Raw genomic sequence first — 20,106 nt, 5'->3', positions numbered from 1 at the left:
TAGAGGGGGCGGCCGTAGGCATTGGTCGCTGATGCGGCAGGGGGCCGGGCTCTGGTCGGGGGGAAGAGGTCCGCACGGCGAGGAGGAGGGCGAAGGTGTTGTGTGCCTGGAAATGGGGGGAGGGAGGAGGGATTAGTCAGTGGCTGGCTAGGCTGCTGGCAGGAGTGACAAGAGTCATAACCATGACAATGAGGTGACAGTTAAACGACAAAAGGCTAAACATCTTGCCTTCTCTTAAGAAACGTCGTCACGAAGAAGGACAATCACCAAGACATTAAGGTAACAGTGAAACGACAAGCGCAAATAAACATCTTGCTTTCAGTTCTTCTTTGTTCCTTTCTCACATGCTCCCTCACAACACTATAGCTATGTTTAGAAACCTTTTTTATCATAAAAATTACCTTCTAGATGTTACATATGTATCAAGAATGCTTGTGAATGATAAAAATGAGAAAAAAAGAAAAGAAAACCGACATCTGAAATAACTGAATCATGCACTGACACAGATTTGTTTTGAAAGAGAAAAATGAAAGAAAACGAGGTGGGGTGATATCTTGAAGTTGTATAACATATTCCATGTCATTCAGGGGGGTGGGAGGGTGGGAAGGGAATCAACATCTAAGATGAAAAAGCACCAGGTAGGGTGTGGCTGATGAATGCAGGCTGATTTCACACCAGGAAGTTTTGAATTTCTATGCCACCAGAGCTGCCCAATAACGTTATAATGGATTGCTGATCCAAACTGAAAAGAAAAGCTTGTTTTTCTGATGTGGCCTGGTCTGTTTAGACTCCCCTTTAAAAACCTCCAAGTTTACTTCTGAACCATGGCATGAGACAATAATTATAACAATGCCGCTTGTATGCAGGTCATGTTTGGAAGCTGTGTATGAGTTTCCTTTCTGTGATGTTGGAATGAGAAATGGATACTGGATACCATTGTTCAAATTTGGTAAAGCCAACTTTGTCACACACACACACTCACACACACAAATGTAGCCCCGTTCTTTTACAATAAAGTCTGCGAAACTGGAAAAAGAATGAGATACACAGAGAAAAGGGAAAGACAGACAGACAGAGGGAGACAGACAACGACAGAACACAGAGAGAGAGAGAGAGAGAGAGAGAGAGAGAGAGAGAGAGGGAGGAGGAAAGCAAAGACGTGTAAATTATGATTTAGAGTAATAATCCTTCATTCACTAATTCAAAAAAAATAACAGATGACTACTCTAAACACAGCAGACCGAATCACGTCATTTATCTCGCTTCTGATGTAAACTGAAACTAAAACTGATACCAGGAATGTCTTTCAGTCACATACCGTATCCCAGTCTGCTGTTAAAACTGCACCTAGTCTATATTATGCCATAAACCTTTAAGTCAGACATCACAACAATACACACACTTTCTCTGCAAACAACCCAGATTTTTCTCAGATGGTCAGACCCAAAACTGATGATTACTGTCAACAACTGTTTGTCCTTTCCCCAAGAGTCAGTCTCACCGTGGTGATTTGAAACAGACTAGCAAGCCATGAAGAGTGAAGAGTCGTCAGCTGCATAGCTGGAGTACTGCTCTATCCATCTGACGGTTTTAGTGTCAGTTCCTGGCAACACCTGACGGATTTATGGAAGAAGTTACCTTCCTTCCTCATCCCAAAAGATCATTTATGGAAGAAGTTACCTTCCTTCCTCATCTCAAAAGATCAACAGATACCCATGCCTGTTTGTGCTTGAAGCCACTTTGTGTGTACATGTATGCGTAAGATCCACTGAATATCCAGGTTAAAGATCTGGTTATCCGCACCAGAGTTTGATCGGCAGTTGAATCACAAAAATACCCAGCATGCACCAACCACAACAGATTCATCAGCACAAAGTGATGGTAGAGTAATAATAAGCTATATGAAATCAGGCACTGATACTCCCCATGCCCCTAAAAAGTGACTTGGAAATGAAAAACAAAGGTATCAACCAATGACATTGATAAACAAAGCAAATTTCCTTCATAATGCCCCAGCAGTCTGGTTTACAACTGAGGGATACTTCCTATTGGGAAGAGAGAGTGAAGCAACAGGTTAAGAAAGCAAATAATAAGAGAGAAGGTTTTCGGCCTTCTCTCTCTCTCTCTCTCTCATTTTCTTTTTTTTTTTTTTCTTATTCTTTTTTCTTCTTCTTTTTTTTTTTTTTAGTTGGTTGGTTTCTTGGTTTTTGTTGGGGTTTTTTTGTTCTGTTTTTTTGTCTCTTTGTTCTTTTTTTTTCTTTTTGCAAGGATCGCATTGTTAAGATAATCAAACTCTTTAACTCCTCTCTAAGTAAACAGCTAAAAGCATTTACACACACACACTGTCAGAGAATACAATGCTACTCAAGAAAAAACACAAAAACATTTCAAAGGTGGTAAAGTTTTATTTAAAAAACAAAAAACAAAAAACGAACAAACAAAAAAACTCAAGAGTACGAAGAAAAGAAAATCCATGTCCATGTCATCAACTAACACAACCATGAACTTACAGGTCTGAGAAGAAAAAAAATCAAAATTAACAATAGACTTCTGGTGTGTGTGTGTGTGTGTGTGTGTGTGTGTGTGTGTGTGTGTGTGTGCAAACACTAAGTTCCTTTCTCTGTATCACAGATCTGTAGAGGGAGGGGGCAAGAAGTGAAGCACCGCAATTGTAGCACAGCCACAGCTTTGTTCCAACACAACAGGGGAGACTTTAATAAACTCCACCATTACCAATTTTGCTGTTGTACTGTGTGTTCTGTCCATACAATGCTGTTTTCTATTCGCTGAAAATGTAAAATATGCATGCAAGTATATGAGAATAAAGACATAATAATGGTACACTATAAGGTAGACAGAGAAGAAAAAATAGCATAAGGAGAAGTACAATCAATCCAGCTCTTCTCAGCCCTATTCAACAAAGCAGACCATCTGAAAGGCTGTCTTGTAACACAGGAGAGGACAGTTGCTGACCCACCCACCAATCCAACAAAACCTTTCCCACAACAAAAAACAAGTCTCTGCACCACCTTCCAAGCTGACTAAACACATTTTTGCAACCTCATAAAGAAATAAAATCCAAACATGCTGACCTCTTGCAATAACCGAGGGACAGCACCAGGCAACGTTTGACATTGTTGCTTAGAGTCCAGCCAACCAGACACGGCCATACCAGCCCACATTATCACAAATAGGTCTTCTTCACCACAACAGCACGGACATGTTTAATCAAACAAAACTGTTTGCTTTGTTTTTTAAACAATGACTCTGACAATGAACAAACTTGAGTAATTAAAGTCCCTCATCACAGAACTGAAAAGTTCATCACAGATGGACCATTCACCAAGGAGCCAGGACATTATGTAAATCATGTTCATTCAATCAATCATGCATTCCCCTTTCAGATGGAAAGAATGGATCAACACAATGTGAGCACTTTCCAGTACATCGTTCAGTCAAACACGGATTGAAAAAATGTCCATGCATGCGTATGTTTTCCATGACTGTGAACATACTGTATCATATACCCCATCAATGCGTATTTACCATATTGTGAACATACTGTATCATATACCCCATCAATGTCTATTTGCCATATTGTGAACATACTTTATCAATACCCCATCAATGTCTATTTACCATATTGTGAACATACTGTATCATATACCTTCGCAATCTGTATTTACCATTCCACACAGGGATGGGGCCGGGGAGGGTGGAAGAAAGAAAAAGATAACACTTCAGGGAAAGACAAAAGAAACCAGGACAGCATGCACAGAGCTCAGAGTTGTTTTTAACAGCCAGGCTTGACTGGGAAGATATAATTATTATGTCTTCCCAGTCAAGTCTGGCTGCTAAAAAAATAATAATATAATATAATAATAATACAACTTTACAAGGTGTGGGACATGTACTAAAACCGCACTGTAAAAAGTGCATTACATTTCGAACGTGTATGACTGAACTATCAGCCATGGGCTGTCAGCGAAAGGAAAAAATAACAGTAACTTCCGTAAAAACTGTTTTCCCTGGATACATTTATAACAAGTATATGACTGAACAATCAACCTTGGGTTGTCAGCAAAAGAAAAAGAAACAACCAAAAAAAAAAAACAACAACAGTAACAGCAGTCAGAACTGCTCATCCATGTCATCATTTCCGAGGTACTCAGTCTTCACAACAATGCCACCAGAGTCAAAGAGCTCTCTGCCACCATTGTCTAAGTCCTGGTCGTGGGGGTCATCGGGATGGACGGGGTAGAAGCCCCCTGCCTCAGAGCACACGCCATGGAACTGTCTCTGCAGCAAGCTCCAGTCCACAGGGTGGTTGTGGGTCTGCGTATTGGTGCTCTGGCCAACACAACACACTCGCACATGTGAAGCTTCCACATGCACTGAGGCTTCTTTTTAAAGCACCACCACTTACTAAGTTAACATTTGTTGTGTGTCTATGTTTGGTTTGCTGCTTCTTTCTAGTCGCAAACTGTACGAAAAGTGCAGTCAACGCAGCGTGCTATACAATTTATAAGGAAATGAGAAGGAGGGATGATGAGTTGAGTATCTCTGAAACCAGCACACTCGAAAGACAACACTGTTTAGTGAGAGAAAGGGAAGAAAACAGACAGAGGGTGAAAGAGAGAGTGAGAGAGAGGGTTTTTTTTCTCTTGTTTTTGACTAGCATTCCAAAGTAATTTCCTAATATGAATCTCTTTTGTGCATGATAACTTCTCTATGAATCAGTGTACAAATCAGTTCAGCACAGCTGTCCTTTTCTCTCTTCATGCATGCACACACTCTTAAACTATCATAACCAACCAACTTTAAGAAATAAGAAAGAAAGAAAATGGTAAAAGGAACAATAAAGGAACAAAAGAGTTTCTGTCTCTATTAACTTGATTACAAGATTTTGCACATTACAAGAAAGAATCATCAAATCCAAAAGCCACAGTCCTCAGTTCGTGTTTTGTTCATAGTTATATACTAGGCTTATCAAAACAATTATGTTTTTCCCTTTTCTGTCCATATTTTGTGGATTTTCTTGTAACAAAGAAAGCTTTTCTTCTTCTTCTTCTTCTTCTCTCTCTCTCTCTCTCTCTCTCTTTTTGATACTCAAATAGAACCAATGATAACATACAGTGCCGAAATTTGGGGACTTTCTGATAACAAAGATTTAGAAAAAGTACATACATTAGCTATTAAACGTTTTTTAAATGTTCCATTACATGCTTCAAATACTGTATTATATGGAGAAAGTGGTAGATACCCATTATACATTAAATCATGTGTGAAATGTATAAAATATTGGTTAAAATTAATAAGGCTACCCACATCGAGATTATGTAAGCAGGCGTATGAAATGTTAGTAAATGAACATGAGAGAGGGAAGGAAAACTGGGTATATTTTGTAAAGAAGACATTAACTGTAAATGGATTTGGGATTGTGTGGATGTGTCAGGGAGTTGGATGTGTAGAAGGATTTGTTTCAGAATTCAAAGATAGGCTAATTGCTTCATATAAACAGAATTGGCACGGTAAAATGGAAAGCACTGAGAAATATAGATGGTTTTATAGTTTTAAAAGTATATTTCAAACAGAAAAATATATCACAGTCGTGACAAACAAGTGGCACCGAACAAGTCTCGCCAGATTTAGAACGAGAACGATTGGTTTGAATGCTTATGAAAAGTGGTTTCAGACTGAGCCCTCGTTACTCTCCCCTTGTCCGATGTGCGGGCATTCAAGGGAGGATGAGTTACATTTTTTGTTTAGTTGTAAAGCTTATGACGATATTCGAGAAAAATGTGTTGTATTTAAAACAAATTCAGCAAAGTATGAAGATATTTTTGGAGTGCTTAATTTAAATCAGGAAACTTCACTACAGTCACTTGCAAAATATATTGCAGAAGCGAATAACATGCGACGAAAAAAAACTCAACAATAATAAAATAGTATCAGGTGTTGCTCATTGTGAAAAGTGAAATCTGTGTTGTCAGTCTCATATGGAAAATATTATGTTATACATTTATATATGTTTTTGTTTTTATTTCTCTCTACATGCCATTACTTTGAATGGATGGTCGAACTGCACTTTGTTGCACAGATTGATTGATTTCGTTTTGGTTTTGGTTTTCATCAATATTATTACTATTGATGCATGTTGTTATTTGTATTATGAACCCCCATGTCATTAGGGCTGTAAAGCTATTGACATTAAAGTGTTCAGTGTTCAGTGTTCTCTCTCTCTCTCTCTCTCTCTCTCACACACACACACATCTCAAATGTTGAACATATTATCAAAAGTTAACACAAAGCCACAAACCCATGATCTTTTTCACACACATGCACTTGTGGATTATAAAGTATGTACACACACTCAATCATACATGCAGAGACAAACACTAAAATCACTGTATAATATCGCTATTAGGGAAAAACATAAAACTGAAGAACAACTAAAATAACGGTGTCTGAGAAATGGAAAACATTCATCACAATTACTCAGAACTCCAACGCTTACTTTCACAATCTCATCACAATTACTCAAGAACTCCAACACTTACTTTCACAATTGCACCATAATTACTCAGAACTCCAACGCATACTTTCACAATCTCATCACAATTTCTCAGGTACTCCAACACTTACTTTCACAATCTCATTCGACTCATTGGTGATGCATCGTGACCGACAGCCATACACCTTGCACTTCCATGCCGTGCGGTTGGCTATGTTCTTGTCCAGTCGATAGTGATAACCGTTGAGAACCAAGGTGCGACCCCCTCGTCGCGTGGGAAAGAACCCAGTGTATCGGGACAGCCTCAGGCCGCCCTCTTCACCCATGGCTAGTGTTGAGGACAGGAGAAGAAAAGGACAGCATGCAACAGCCAACAGCTTTGATCTTGTAACTATGCTAACATTGCAACACATGCTAGGTGTTCCACTGCTTAGATCTTATGACGGTGCTAACATTGCAGCATTTCCTAGGTGTTCCAACTGCTTAGATCTTGGTGCTAACATTGCAACATATGCTAGGTGTTCCAACTGCTTAGATCTGTGGTGATTCTAACATTGCAACATATGCTAGGTGTTCCAACTGCTTAGATCTGAGCAATTATAAGATTGCAACACATGCTAGGTGTGTAAGTGGCAGTTATTTGGGGCAGAAATGGAATCTAATTGCCTAGATCTGTGGTGGTACTAACACTAAAACACATGCTAGGTGTGTATGTATGGCAGTAATTTGGGGCAGAAATAGAATGGACAACCAGTTTCCAAGCTTAACAATGTACAGAACTATTCAGACAACATGAACAAGGGTTTTAGGATCAGGCACTTTTGTTTGTCTTTTGGGTCAGGGAACCTTGCTATGATGGCAACTTCTTTTTTGTTTGGGTGAGTATTACTGTTTAAGATGACAGACTTTGTTGGTTTCCAATCACAAGTACTTCCCAATTAAATAACCCCTCATGGTCGTTTAACATGGATATTTTTCATAACAGGGATTAAGGGAGAGGACGTATTAAGGCCTTCCTGTTAGAATTCAGTCATCAGCCATCAAATCTATCATCTGGGATTAGCTTCCACAGAACAGTCCCTCAGTAATTCATTCCATTTGTACTGTATTTCAGTTTTCTCTGTCTCCCTTCTAGCTCCCCTCTCCTTAATCCTTTTACTTTATTTCTAACTACTGTGTAATTGTTTGTGCATTGCTGTTACTATTGTAGTAGTAGATGTTTTGGGTGTTTTTTTCTTCTCCTGTTCAGTTCCTGACAAACACATTTTATATGACTGCTGAGTAAAATTCTTACATGATTTTCAGTTCTTAACACACACTGTGATGTGGCTTAAGTGGGTGAATGACTAGAAAAAAAGAACGAAAAAAGAAATAGGGCTTCTGGAGTCTGTTAACTGGTATGACACATATTCGCTGTAACAGCTGTAACACTTATATCCAATTACATATGCAAGCACTAAGCCTGTTCTCTGTAAATGAAGTATCGTCGACCCTCCCTTTACAAAGGATTGTATCCATCATGAGCTGAGCTTTTCTGAGAGCCAGCAGTGCTGCCAGGATCCATCAGTGTGTAGCCTGGAGGTCCCAACACCTCGTCGATGTAGTTGTGTTTGTTCAGTAGGTGCTCCCGCAGCTTGTCCTTCCGGTGGAACTTGTGCTTGCAGAACAGGCACGTGAGCACCAGCGTCCCCTCACACTTGTGGCGGTGTCGCACAAGGCTCCCCTGGTGGGCATAGGCCATTCCACATTTGGGGCAACGGAAGGGTTTCTCCACTCCTGACTCTGTTGCTTCGTTTGAGAAGAGGATGGGACTGATCCCCCGTGCGAATGAGGGATCAATGATTAAGTCTGCATCACTCTCTAGCTTGATCTGACCGGGGAGAAAACAGCGCCATCCTGCGCTGGTGTGCTTGTCCACTGCAGAAAGAAACAGGGTCAGACACTGTTCACAACATGACACACAATGTCACAATACACCCAACTTTTTTTAAAGTACTTTTTTACATGATTCTTTTTAACAGTTCTGTCATTGTAAGCTATTTTTCAGAATATCATAGCAGTGAAACCTTTTTTCAAAAGTTCTCTGTTCGAGTAAACTGGCAAAATAATCTTTTGAAAAGTTGTGTGTTTTTGTCTGGCAAAATGATCGGCTTGTCAATTATCTTTGGTATTGTCAAATGAATATCAATTTGGAACAATCTCCTTTTTTGTGTTCAAGTTGTACTTCTTCCATTTTAAGTATAAGCTTGTGAATTATCTTCAGTATTATCAGCTTAGTGAATATCAATTCGGGACTATATGCTATTTGTGTTCAAGTTCTACTTCCTCCATTTTAAATTAGAATGGTGATATTCCTCTGATTATGCTGCATGATCATCATATCCCCTCTCTGTTTCGTTTTGGGAAAAAGAAAGGCAATGAATTAAGAGAAAAAGATGTGAAACATTTACGCAGCTCAGATGTGAACACTATTCATTCATGACTGCCGAACGGCCCTTAATCTATCCAGGACTCAAAACACTAGTTCTGTTTTTGAAAAATAATGCTGTAAAAGGTGACTTTTCTTTTGCCCAACACAAGAGATGGGATGAAGTGATTTTCTGCCATCCCTGAGATGGGCCTGATTGTTGTCAGCAAGAGATGAGTTTCTTTCTTTGCTTGTGTTCTGCAGTCAGGATACATCACGTTTTTCTGGATAAATGATAACACAGGATGATACCCTAAGTGATGACACTGCACGAGAAGAATAATTTGTTTTTCCAACAGTTTTTCTTTTTCATTGCTACTTCTACTCTGACAATATTTCATGACTTATGCTTCATCTACATTCTTTGTTCAATAGTTCTTTCTACTCTCCATCTGCTGCTGATGGAGGCTTTTATTGTTCCAAAGTTTCTAGGGGGCTTGCTTCTTGCATGTCTTGGAGATCTGTGAATCTTGGGAGGCATATAACTGCCACCATTTGTTTTGGCTTTAACCAAACACTGTATGTATATGTATATATATATATATATATATATATATATATATATATATATATATACTATGTTGTGGATACTGCTGTGAAGTTGGTCACCCTTTGCCACACACACACACACACACACACTCACCCAGCTTGCAAACGCTCTACTTGGAAAGAGTGTATCCCGGAGGCCCTAACATAGGGTCTACATGATCGTGCTTGGAGAGCAGGTGCTCCCTGAAGCGATCTTTGCGATGGAACACCTGACCACAAAACTTGCATGCGAGATCAAACAACCCTTCGCACTTCCGCCGGTGTCTCCCCAGGCTGCCTGACTGAGCATACGTTGCTCCACATCGCAGGCATTGGAAGCGCTTCTCCCCACCCCTCCTTAGGACACTGTTTTTGGCATCAAAAGCTGAGCTGTGAAAACTGGGAGAGCTAAGACCACAAGAGCCTGAAGGGGTTAACTCAGCACATCCGGAGGTTAGATTAGCAATGGCCGGCCAAACATGCAGATCTTCGTCGTCAATGTCCAGGGATTCGGACGAGTCGTCAATCTCTATTTTGACCACAGGGGGTGAGAAGGATGCTTTCTTGTGCTTGGGTTTGTCAGGAACTGCAGAGCAAATGAAAAAAGTACACATCACACTACGAAAAACAACCCCCACACCCCGGCCCCCATTTCTAGAAACTGCCGACATGAACTCATCCTATCTCCAGAATATAAATATGTGTATTTACATATGTATTTTACTGACCAAACTGAAAACCAATCTCAAAGCTTGGCAAAGACATAAATCAAGTTAGGAGGATTGGAGAACATCTGTTTTGATGTGAAAGAAATGCCCACACTTCTTTCCAGGAAATATATACAACCACTCTTATGTGTCAGGGGAGAAGCAGTCACCAATACAGTGCAAGGGAGGATAGGGTCAGCAGTTTGTTGAAGTCATACTGTAATTTCCAATGTGCCGTACACATCTCTCATCGTTTCCTCAAGGGGGTGTCACAGCAAAACTACATTGTGTGTTCAGGATGTTTTGCATGAAACTATAATTTCATTTTGTATTAGCAGGTTTAAGATCCTGTGTTGTGTTGATCAGATATATGGCTGAATTCATCAACATTAAAAGAGAGTATTGCAGACAATATTTTGCAAGCAACTGTACTCCCATGAATAATGGGGGAGGGGGAGGAGAGAGAGAGGGGGGGGGGGAGACAAAAAGACTCACAGGGATAGAAACAGAGAGAGAGAGATAAAGAGCCTGCGTGCATGCACATGCTGTTTGTGTAAGTTTATAAGTTATTATGTATACAGTGTAAACTTACTTCAAGAAAGAACATATTTCAGCTTCTGCTTTAGAGTTATCACTTGCCATCCAAGACTGGAGAAAATCTCAACAATGAATCCTACTGACAATAGTTTCCACTATCAGAATGGATCAACCCCCAAGCAATTCTGCAAACTCTCAAAGGCCCAACTGTTTATACATGATCTGAACTCTTTCATCTCCGCAGTCACACAAATTCTAAGTGTCTCAGTCGATATGAAGCAGGACATTCAGAAGCAACAGAACATTTCTGCAGCTGGTTTGTCATCAGTTATCAATGCATGTTTCTTTCTTCTTGGTGAACAGAGAACTCCACTCTGTAACACAGCAATCTGGGCACATGTTTGGAACTGGTCTGGGCTCTATCACCACAGGCTCTCTCTCTCTCTCTCTCTCTCTCGTGCGTGTGCGTGTGAATTATGTGTGTGTGCGTGTAATGTGTGTTCGTTTCTTTGCCAAACTGATACATTTTCATTTCATGTGTGCATGTCACGAATTGTGCTTCATGGACACAACCCCAGTGTGATGCATGGTAAGATGAACCAACATCCAAGAACCAACGTAACTGTCACATATCAAAATCAGGCCACTGACAAGACACATAATATATTTCCCGCCTTTGATATACAGTCTCATCAGTGCTTGATGATAGTATTCTAGAATATGCACGACAACAAAATGGACCAACAGAACATGGAAGAAGATCTTAGAAGTACATCCTCCATAGCTCTGCCAAATCTCACGTCTAAGGTAGAATTCATATCCTTCTGCCAAAAGCATTCAGCATAACTATCTGTGTTATGAAATAATAAAGGTTACCTACTTCCGGGAGGTTATCGGCCGTAGCTACTTTCGTTTTCTCCGCATAGGCGGATAGTAGTTTGCACAGGACAGGAATGTCAGACCCCTGCCGGAGTCTGCACTAGCGGGTCACGTTTAAGTATGTGTAATTAAATGATAGATCAAACTGAAAGTGCTGACAGGTCTGTCTGGTAGGAGAATGTAGTCCACCCATAGGGAACACAGCACACATTTTATGTATGAAAAAATACATCATACAGTTCATCTATTCAGATTTATCTTTGCACTTGGTCTATTCGCAAATCAATATGCCATGTCTGGAAGCCAAGTGGCAGACTGACTGGAACCATTGAAAAATAAGCAACCACACTGATGTTAACCAGATGTTTTGAATGGGCAACCAGACCCAAGTTAAACCAGACCCCAAAGATCATCATGTGCCACTAGCAGCTCCAGTCCCTCATGGACACATGGTCTACTCTTCTTCCCGAATATACATACATGGGTGCAAACACACACCACTGTATCCATGTATACATTCAGACAGCAAGACACCGAGTCAGAAGTGTTCATTACACAACATTTATTCACATCAATTACAATTACACAGATAATTCGCACCACCCTGGTAAACCAATTAAAGCAAATGAAAAGTATGAAAGCATGTTCTGATTTCCTCACAGCTGAAGACATGTCAGAAAGAATATTCATACATATATCGGTAAATTTAAAAAATAAATAAATAATTCATTTTTTAAACATGGGAGAAGCAGCAGAACAGAAAAAAAGATGACAGATCTTATGCTCCATCATTTGCTTTGCATTCTCCACTATCAGTGGACTTTGCTATCAACTGAACAACAACCAAACAAAATATGCTGTATGGCTTCCCGCTCCCACAAAAAATCTGAAGAATGCAAAAATGTAGAAATATCATCTGCTCAGAAATAAGGGCCAACATGAAAAAATGTGTCTCCATATACATTCTGCACCAAGATAACCTTACTTTTTCACATCAATGATAATGTAAATCAAATCAAAATAAGGAAATAGCATATTAAAGCACAAACAAAAAGCAGACCAAACTATCATAGGGCATGGCAAGTATTCAGCAGTCATGAACAGCAATGAATCTGTGGATCGCCATTTCAAATCGTGAAATGTAACCCTTTACTTGATCTGTCACCCTTTTCTTGATTTGTGTTTTGTAACCCTCAAGTAACCCTTTTCTTGATTTGTTTTGTAACCCTCAAGTAACCCTTTTCTTGATTTGTGTTTTGTAACGTTAAATAACCCTTTTCTTGATTTGTGTTTTGTAACCCTCAAGTAACCCTTTCCTTGATTTGTTTTGTAACCCTCAAGTAACCCTTTTCTTGATTTGTTTTGTAACCCTCAAGTAACCCTTTTCTTGATTTGTTTTGTAACCCTCAAGTAACCCTTTTCTTGATTGTTTTGTAACCCTCAAGTAACCCTTTTCTTGATTTGTTTTGTAACCCTCAAGTAACCCTTTTCTTGATTGTTTTGTAACCTTAAGTAACCCTCAAATAACCCTTTTCTTGATTTGTATTTTGTAAACCTTAAGTAACCCTTTTCTTGATTTGTGTTTTGTAACCCTCAAGTAACCCTTTTCTTGATAAGTTGATTAGTGTTTTGTAACGTTTAGTAACCCTTATCTTGATTTGTGTTTTGTAACGTTAAATAACCCTTTTCTTGATTTGTGTTTTGTAACACTCAAGTAACCCTTTTCTTGATTTGCTTTGTAACCCTCAAGTAACCCTTTTCTTGATTTGTGTTTTGTAACCCTCAAGTAACCCTTTTCTTGATTTGTTTTGTAACCCTCAAGTAACCCTTTTCTTGATTTGCTTTGTAACCCTTTTCTTGATTTGTGTTTTGTAAAGTTCTCATTTCTTCATGTGCAGTTTCACAACCAAACTTCTGTCATGTTTTAGAGTCCACATTTGAAGACTCAAAAACCATGAAACACTAGATGAATCCTCATGTGGTCATGACCTTCGTCACATGAACAAAAATAATCATCTCTACTTATCAAGTTCAATACTGTCATCTTCAACAACACATGTCACATGTGCCCTTACTCTTACAGAGAGACAGAGAGAGAGAGAGAGAGAGAGAGAGAGAGAGAGAGAGAGAGAGAGAGAAACTAGTAATCATCTCTACTAACTCAAGTTCAATACTGTAATCTTCAACATCACACATGCACTTACACACACACACACACACACACACACACACACAGAGAGAGAGAGAGAGAGAGAGAGAGAGAGAGAGAAACTGCTGCTGACATTTTCTATATCAGTTAATGAATCAAGGATAGGAAGCAGTTTTTTGTTGTTGTTTTTAATCAGTTCTCTTCTTCCTAATCCTTGTCTAACTGTTCACTTTCTGCTGAAGATTTGCAGTTCGCTGAGGCCAACATTCCATGAACTAAGCAAATGTCTGAGGAAGCAGAAGTGTTCTCCAAACTTGATAGCCGGCATACACATATTATTCTCTCTCTCGGTGTGTGTGTGTGTGTGCGCGAGCGCGCACGTGCATGTGTGTGTGTGTGTGTGTGTATACTTGTCCTCTTTATACAACATGGATGTATCTCAATGTGCACATGCATGTGCACACACACACACATATATTTGTGTGTATATATATATACACACACACACACACACACACACGTGTGTGTGTGTGTGTGTGTGTGTGTGTGTGTGTGTGTGTGTGTGTACACATATATAAATTTGTGTGTGTGTGTGTGTGTGTGTACTTCCACGTGTGAAAAGACAAATAATTCAACATTTTCCACTCAAGTTTCACCACCAAGAGTTTCTATGCAGCATGACACAGGACTACATTTTGCACCATTATCAAACACACATGACCAGACAGCCAACTTCAAATGAGGATCACCACAGACTATTTATCGTTCACACACAGTGTCCACTCATTTCAAAACAGCAAACCAAACAAAGCACTCAAAGGGCATTACTCTTCTCCGGGTTCATGTTTTAAAAAAATAAATAAATAAATAAAATAAAATTAATAATAATAATAATAAAAAGGTTTTTTCGACATTTATCAAAGATATGTAGAAAGCAAATGAACGAAATAAAATAAGACTAAAATGGGCCATGTTCAATAAACTTGTTCTCACTCCAACACAGGATGTGGTCACCCAGTCAGCTTTCAAAAAGACATACTATGATTTTTTCTCTTGGCTAGATCAAGATAAGATGTAATAAATCAGGTGTTATTGTATGGAGGAAGATACTTTATGAATTTTTTTTTTGAAATTTTTCTTGTCTGTACTGTTCTGTCCATTCAAAAGAAAAACTTTACTCTTCGTGGGCTGTTTGCTTGTTGACACTTTTTCAAATCCGGGAGGTCAAAACACAAACTGAAACACGCACACACACACACACAAACTTACTAAAACTCAACAAACCTTTGTCGAGTCAGCAATAAAATGTTTATGTCTCAAATAAATATGTTGATAGTATGAATTATGGGGCAATAAACAAATATGCATTCTATGTATGCAAAAAGCATTCTCACAACACCGTAATCCTTCTCACATACTTTCCAATAAATCAAATAAATCTGAATCCTTTTTGCTTTATCAGACTATTCACATTCTTAGGAATATAACCTTTATCCACAACCAAACTCACAAACCACCATGAGAAGCCACTTTAAAAAAAACCCAAAAAACCCATCTATCTGATGCTCAGCAACCAAATTTGGGTGTTCCCTTGATTCAACGAACACCGAAAAAAAAAAATCTTCCCTTCAAAATAAACATGATGTGACAAGTGTATTTCTGGCACTTCACAGTAAATTTAGTGACCACAACCATTGCTCATTTTCAAATGTTCTGTTTTGAATCATCATAATCTATACTCTTTCTACTGATTTGTTTGATTGTCAGAGAAAGAGAGAGAGAGAGAGATGTAGCACACACTACAGACTTGTGAAATCCTTGTGCACATTAATCATGTGGGTCCTCATGTGCTGCTTGTGTCCAAAGAACTTACCACACACTTCACATTTCAGCTGGTCATTGTGGCCATGTTTCACATTGCGGTGATAGCAAAGAGACGCAAATGAGTTGAACACCTTGTTGCATGGCACACACATACTCTTCTTGTGCACCGCTCGCATGTGATCCGTCAGCTGAGAACTGGCCGAGAAGGTGTACTGACACAGAGGGCAGCAGAAACTGTTGTCAATGGTGCTGAACACATCTGGATGGGCATGGGATTCAACCTGGGAATGGCCGCGAGTATTCAGACCTAGAGACATTGGTCCAGACTGGCGCTGAGGGTGAGATTCATGTTTGGACTGTGGGAAGGAGAGACAGTCAGTCTGGCTGGGGTGGGGACCATAGCTGGTTCTTGGCAAGGCATGTTTGCCTGACAGGTGACAACCGTGACCCGAAGAAGCATGAACACCTGGATCAGTCAGGAAATGTTCAGACTTGACAGACACTGGGTTCCAAGAAGAAGCTTGGCTGACAGTGGCCATAGAATGTCCTGGGCGTCCTGAGGCTGGAGAATAACCAAACTCCTTGTGGAAAGCTGTGTGGGGACCAGCACCTCTATCTAAGCCAGGGTGCCACATGGAAGTGGTGTTAGAGACGGGGTCTGTCGCCTGCTGAAGCCAAGGTGATGGGTGACCCATTTCTTGGGATGGGTGTACATCCTCCATAAACCCACCACTGCTACATCGTATTGCAGCTGAAAACAACAGACATCATCACCAATAACATTCCACCACGTAAACTGGACCTTTCATTGGGATGCCTGGCCTAAACAGGTTGGGAATAGTAAAGAAAGGAAATATTTTCATCAATAATTATAGTCTTCTGTTCAAATGCCTTCATCAAAAGACTGCTTGCTCTTTTTCTCTGCCTTGTTTTTTCTTTAGTCAAATAAGACAAGAATATATAGACTGACAAATCCAGACTAGCTTGCAGCTTTCTGTAGAGGGGGTACTTGGTACATCTTTGGTAACAACTGCCAGAAAACAGGAACACATCAAAGCTGGAATTCCTGTCAGTGACCAATCAAGTCATGAAATAGAAAGCGAGCACAATGAATTCCAGAACATGAACAACAGATAACATTTCCGTTTTAATGTAACACTGCTTATCTTAAATTTTCTGCTGACTGTATCTGCATCTTGGTCATACCTGAGTTGTTGAATATTATTATGAGAGCTGTCTTGTTCAATTCAAGGAGGTAAGCCTGAAGTTTATGAGATACTTTGCTCAATGATATGTGCTTCATAAATGCTGGGGTTGCACCATGTTCTTGTGAACCTTGATCATGTGTTGATGCAAATTCTGCCTGTGTCCAAAGAACTTTCCACAGTGGACGCACTGCAAGTCTACGTTGTGCCCGTGCTTCTTGTTGCGGTGGTAGCTCAGATTGGCAAATGAGTTGAACCCCAGACAGCACTGGACACAGACGTACAACTTGTGAACACCACGCATGTGGGCGTACAGCTGGTTGTCAGAGGCAAACGCCTCCCCACACTGGCCACAGATAAAGGAACACGACCCGTCAGGATTCTGGACACTCTCAGCCACGACCTGGGGCTGGAACTTGGGACCTGAACCCCCCGCCCCAGAACTACGACTCCAAAAGGGTGACGACTCTCCAATCATCCCTTGATGGTGATGCTGTTGCCACAACTGATCAGGCAGCTTCCAAAAACTCTCTTTGCTGCCAGGCCCGCCCACTGATACACTACTTGCACTTGTGTGAGCGGCTACGACTGAAACAGACGGAGATTGCCATGAAGCACTTTGAACAATGAGCTTGGCTCTAACAGCAAACACAGGAATGAAAACCAAAAAGCACTTTGTGTGCAAGAAAAGCACTTGAACACTGCACTGTGAACGATAAACAAAATACACTAACTTATATTTTGGGCAAAAAAAATCCTTTTCTTGTCAGCAGCATTGCTGCTTCTGGTGCAAAACTGACAGAAAAGCAGGGCATTTCAAACCCTGAACTGAGAACAAAGCATATGGTCACATGTGCTGAACTTGACACGGAAATTAAAAAAACATAAATACTTTGTGTTGTCTTTGCATGTATCACCAACAAAAATAATTAAACTCCCAGATTTTTTTGATTTTTTATATGACATCTGAATCTTTCCACGAGACTTTCCTCAGAAGCCACAGGGAAATTCTATCCATTTTGCATTACATACAAGATGCAAGCGATGCTTAGTTTAAGCTGAGTAGGTCCTACCTCTTTTTTGTAAGTTTTTCACCTTGCATGATCTATTCTGTTCCATGAAATCATCGAGATCTTAGCAATAGATATAAACATCTCCAAAACAAAGAACACAAGAAATCCCAAGATCAGTCAAGAAAAACTCCACACTGAACAAAGAACACTAGACCATATTACGTTCCCTTCCTTCAACAGAGCAACACTTGCGTCACATCATGTGAGATGTAAATCTTGCCTCCAGAAGTAATACTTCCCACATCCTCCGGCGCCTGAGCAGTCTCAGGAGGAACTTTTATTTTTTTAATAAAAAAAACAAAAGGAGCAAAACAAAGGTCATAGAATCGGAAGGAAACAGTTTTTGTTTCTGTTAATACCTGTTGTAATTCTCCTATCTTCCAAATCATGTTTCAAACATGTGATGTTTCACATTTCCTGTCATTAGCAAATATATGTGTGCATGCACACGTGTGTGCAAGGAGGGTATAGAGTAGTCAGACTTAGGCAGCCAGAAGAGAGAGGAGTGAAGATATTGCCTGGCTAACGAAGGACAGGTAACAAGGAGTCCTTGCCTTTGTCCAGAACAACATCTTCAGTAGCAACTTCTCACAGGCATCTTCAGTAGTGACATGTTGCAGCACACTGGTACAGTCTATTGCTGCTACTTATTTAAAGTAACAATGTTACAGCTTATTTCAGAGTAACACAAGGATCAAAGATACCTCGCAACCACCCTCCTGTCCCAACCCACACACAAAATGCACACATTTTAGGGGTTCCTAAGATGATGAGTCTTTGAAAACCTGAATGCTGAAACAGTGAAATAAAACCTATCTATGATAAAATGTATAAATAATTTCTATTTAAGTGGCAAGATTATTTTTGCATTGTAAAATCTTTTTTTTTTTTTAAATCTCACAATTCAAAATATTCACACAATCACTGCATTCAAAGACAAAAAAAAAAAAAAAAAAAAAAAAAAAAAAAAAAGATTTTTCAAAAATGATAGATAAAAACCAAATGATCATTCATGGAAATACACGAACCTCCGGAAATCACCCATGTCAACCAAGCCCTACCTTTTTTCAACCTAGGCAGATAAAGACCGAAAGAAAAGGTCAAGAGATGACAGAAAGTCAGAAGAGGATGCACAGACCAAGGATGCCAAAGACCCAAAACTTTAGTAAACAAGCATTCTCTGTAGTTTCAACACACGACAGAAACTGGTTCAGGTATTAAACTAATGAACAAGGCACACAAAAAAAAATGAATTTAATTTTTTTTTTTTTTTTTAAAGGAAAAATTAAAGGAAAAATTTAAACGAATTAAATTATCACCTCTTTCTCACACAAATCTCCCTCACTACTAAAATCTGCCTGCATTCAGCCAGCTACCATCAAGATAAGATGCACTAGATCAATTTAATGGATATACGCAAATGTGTAATTTCTCCATATTTATAAACATGATACACTTTCAAACAAATTTTGTTCATGATTTTTTTTCTTCATCATTCTTAGGTGTGAGGTTTACTTGAGAAGTTGTCATATACCAGCACTTGCAAGGCAGTTTCACTCATGATCAAAAACTAATTTTTTTTTAATAGAAGCAGTTTCAAACATGATAAATCCACACAGCACTGTGATAAAACCTATTTCCTTTTTTTTTTCTTTACTTTTTTTGGGGGGAGTGGGGTGGGGAGGAGGGGTCAGTTTCACTCATGATCAAATTCACACACCAATCCTCTACACTGCATAGAAGCATGAACCGTAACAAATATCCTCAACACGTCCATCAGAGATGACCCAATGGTAACGTCCTCGGTGGATCCATCAGAGAAGCCCGATGACCTGAAGGCAACGCGGTCGAAGAATCCATCAGAGATGTCTGATGATCCAACGAGGTTGGAGGAGGGTTGAAGAAATCGTGATGCACAGTCTCCATGTGTTTCTTCTTGGTCCACATCCGGGTGAACATCTTTCCACAGATACTGCAGCGAAGCTCCTCGCGGCGCCGATGCCGCTTGTCCTGGTGGTAGCACAGAGACTGGCGGGAGTTGAACACCTCCCCGCACAGGGGGCAGCCCACCTTCCCGTGCACAGAGGACACGTGGGGGAGGAGCTGCGACAGGGAGAGGAAGGGGGCGCCACACACCGAACATGCCCACACTGGGGAGCCCCTGCACCCCTCCTCCTCACCAAACCTCCTCCTCCACTCTAACGGTAACCCCACCACACCTGG

At 40.0% G+C, this 20,106-nt stretch overlaps 1 protein-coding gene across 18 annotated transcripts in view; it reads right to left on the bottom strand.

The window, feature by feature from the left end:
• Positions 1-20,106, bottom strand: part of LOC143293577 (uncharacterized) — a 139,358-nt gene that overhangs the window by 56,981 nt on the left and 62,271 nt on the right. For 2 of the 18 annotated variants that reach the window (XM_076604589.1, XM_076604590.1), the window contains exon 4: positions 14,365-16,356. The exons of 12 other annotated variants lie outside the window; for them this stretch is intronic. In XM_076604589.1, coding sequence (XP_076460704.1) covers positions 15,581-16,356 — 776 coding nt within the window. In that variant the 3' untranslated portion in view covers positions 14,365-15,580. Of the gene's footprint in view, positions 1-2,241; positions 4,351-6,645; positions 6,843-8,000; positions 8,432-9,620; positions 10,096-14,364; positions 16,357-18,242; positions 20,103-20,106 lie in introns of those variants that run through there. 4 more of the 18 variants (XM_076604604.1, XM_076604602.1, XM_076604598.1 and 1 more) reach the window with 4 other exon arrangements.

The sequence above is a fragment of the Babylonia areolata genome, chromosome 19 (assembly GCF_041734735.1).
Source record: "Babylonia areolata isolate BAREFJ2019XMU chromosome 19, ASM4173473v1, whole genome shotgun sequence".
NCBI lineage: Eukaryota > Metazoa > Mollusca > Gastropoda > Neogastropoda > Buccinidae > Babylonia > Babylonia areolata.
The sequence above is the reverse complement of the archived record's forward strand: the minus strand, read 5'-3'. Positions and strand labels throughout refer to the sequence as shown.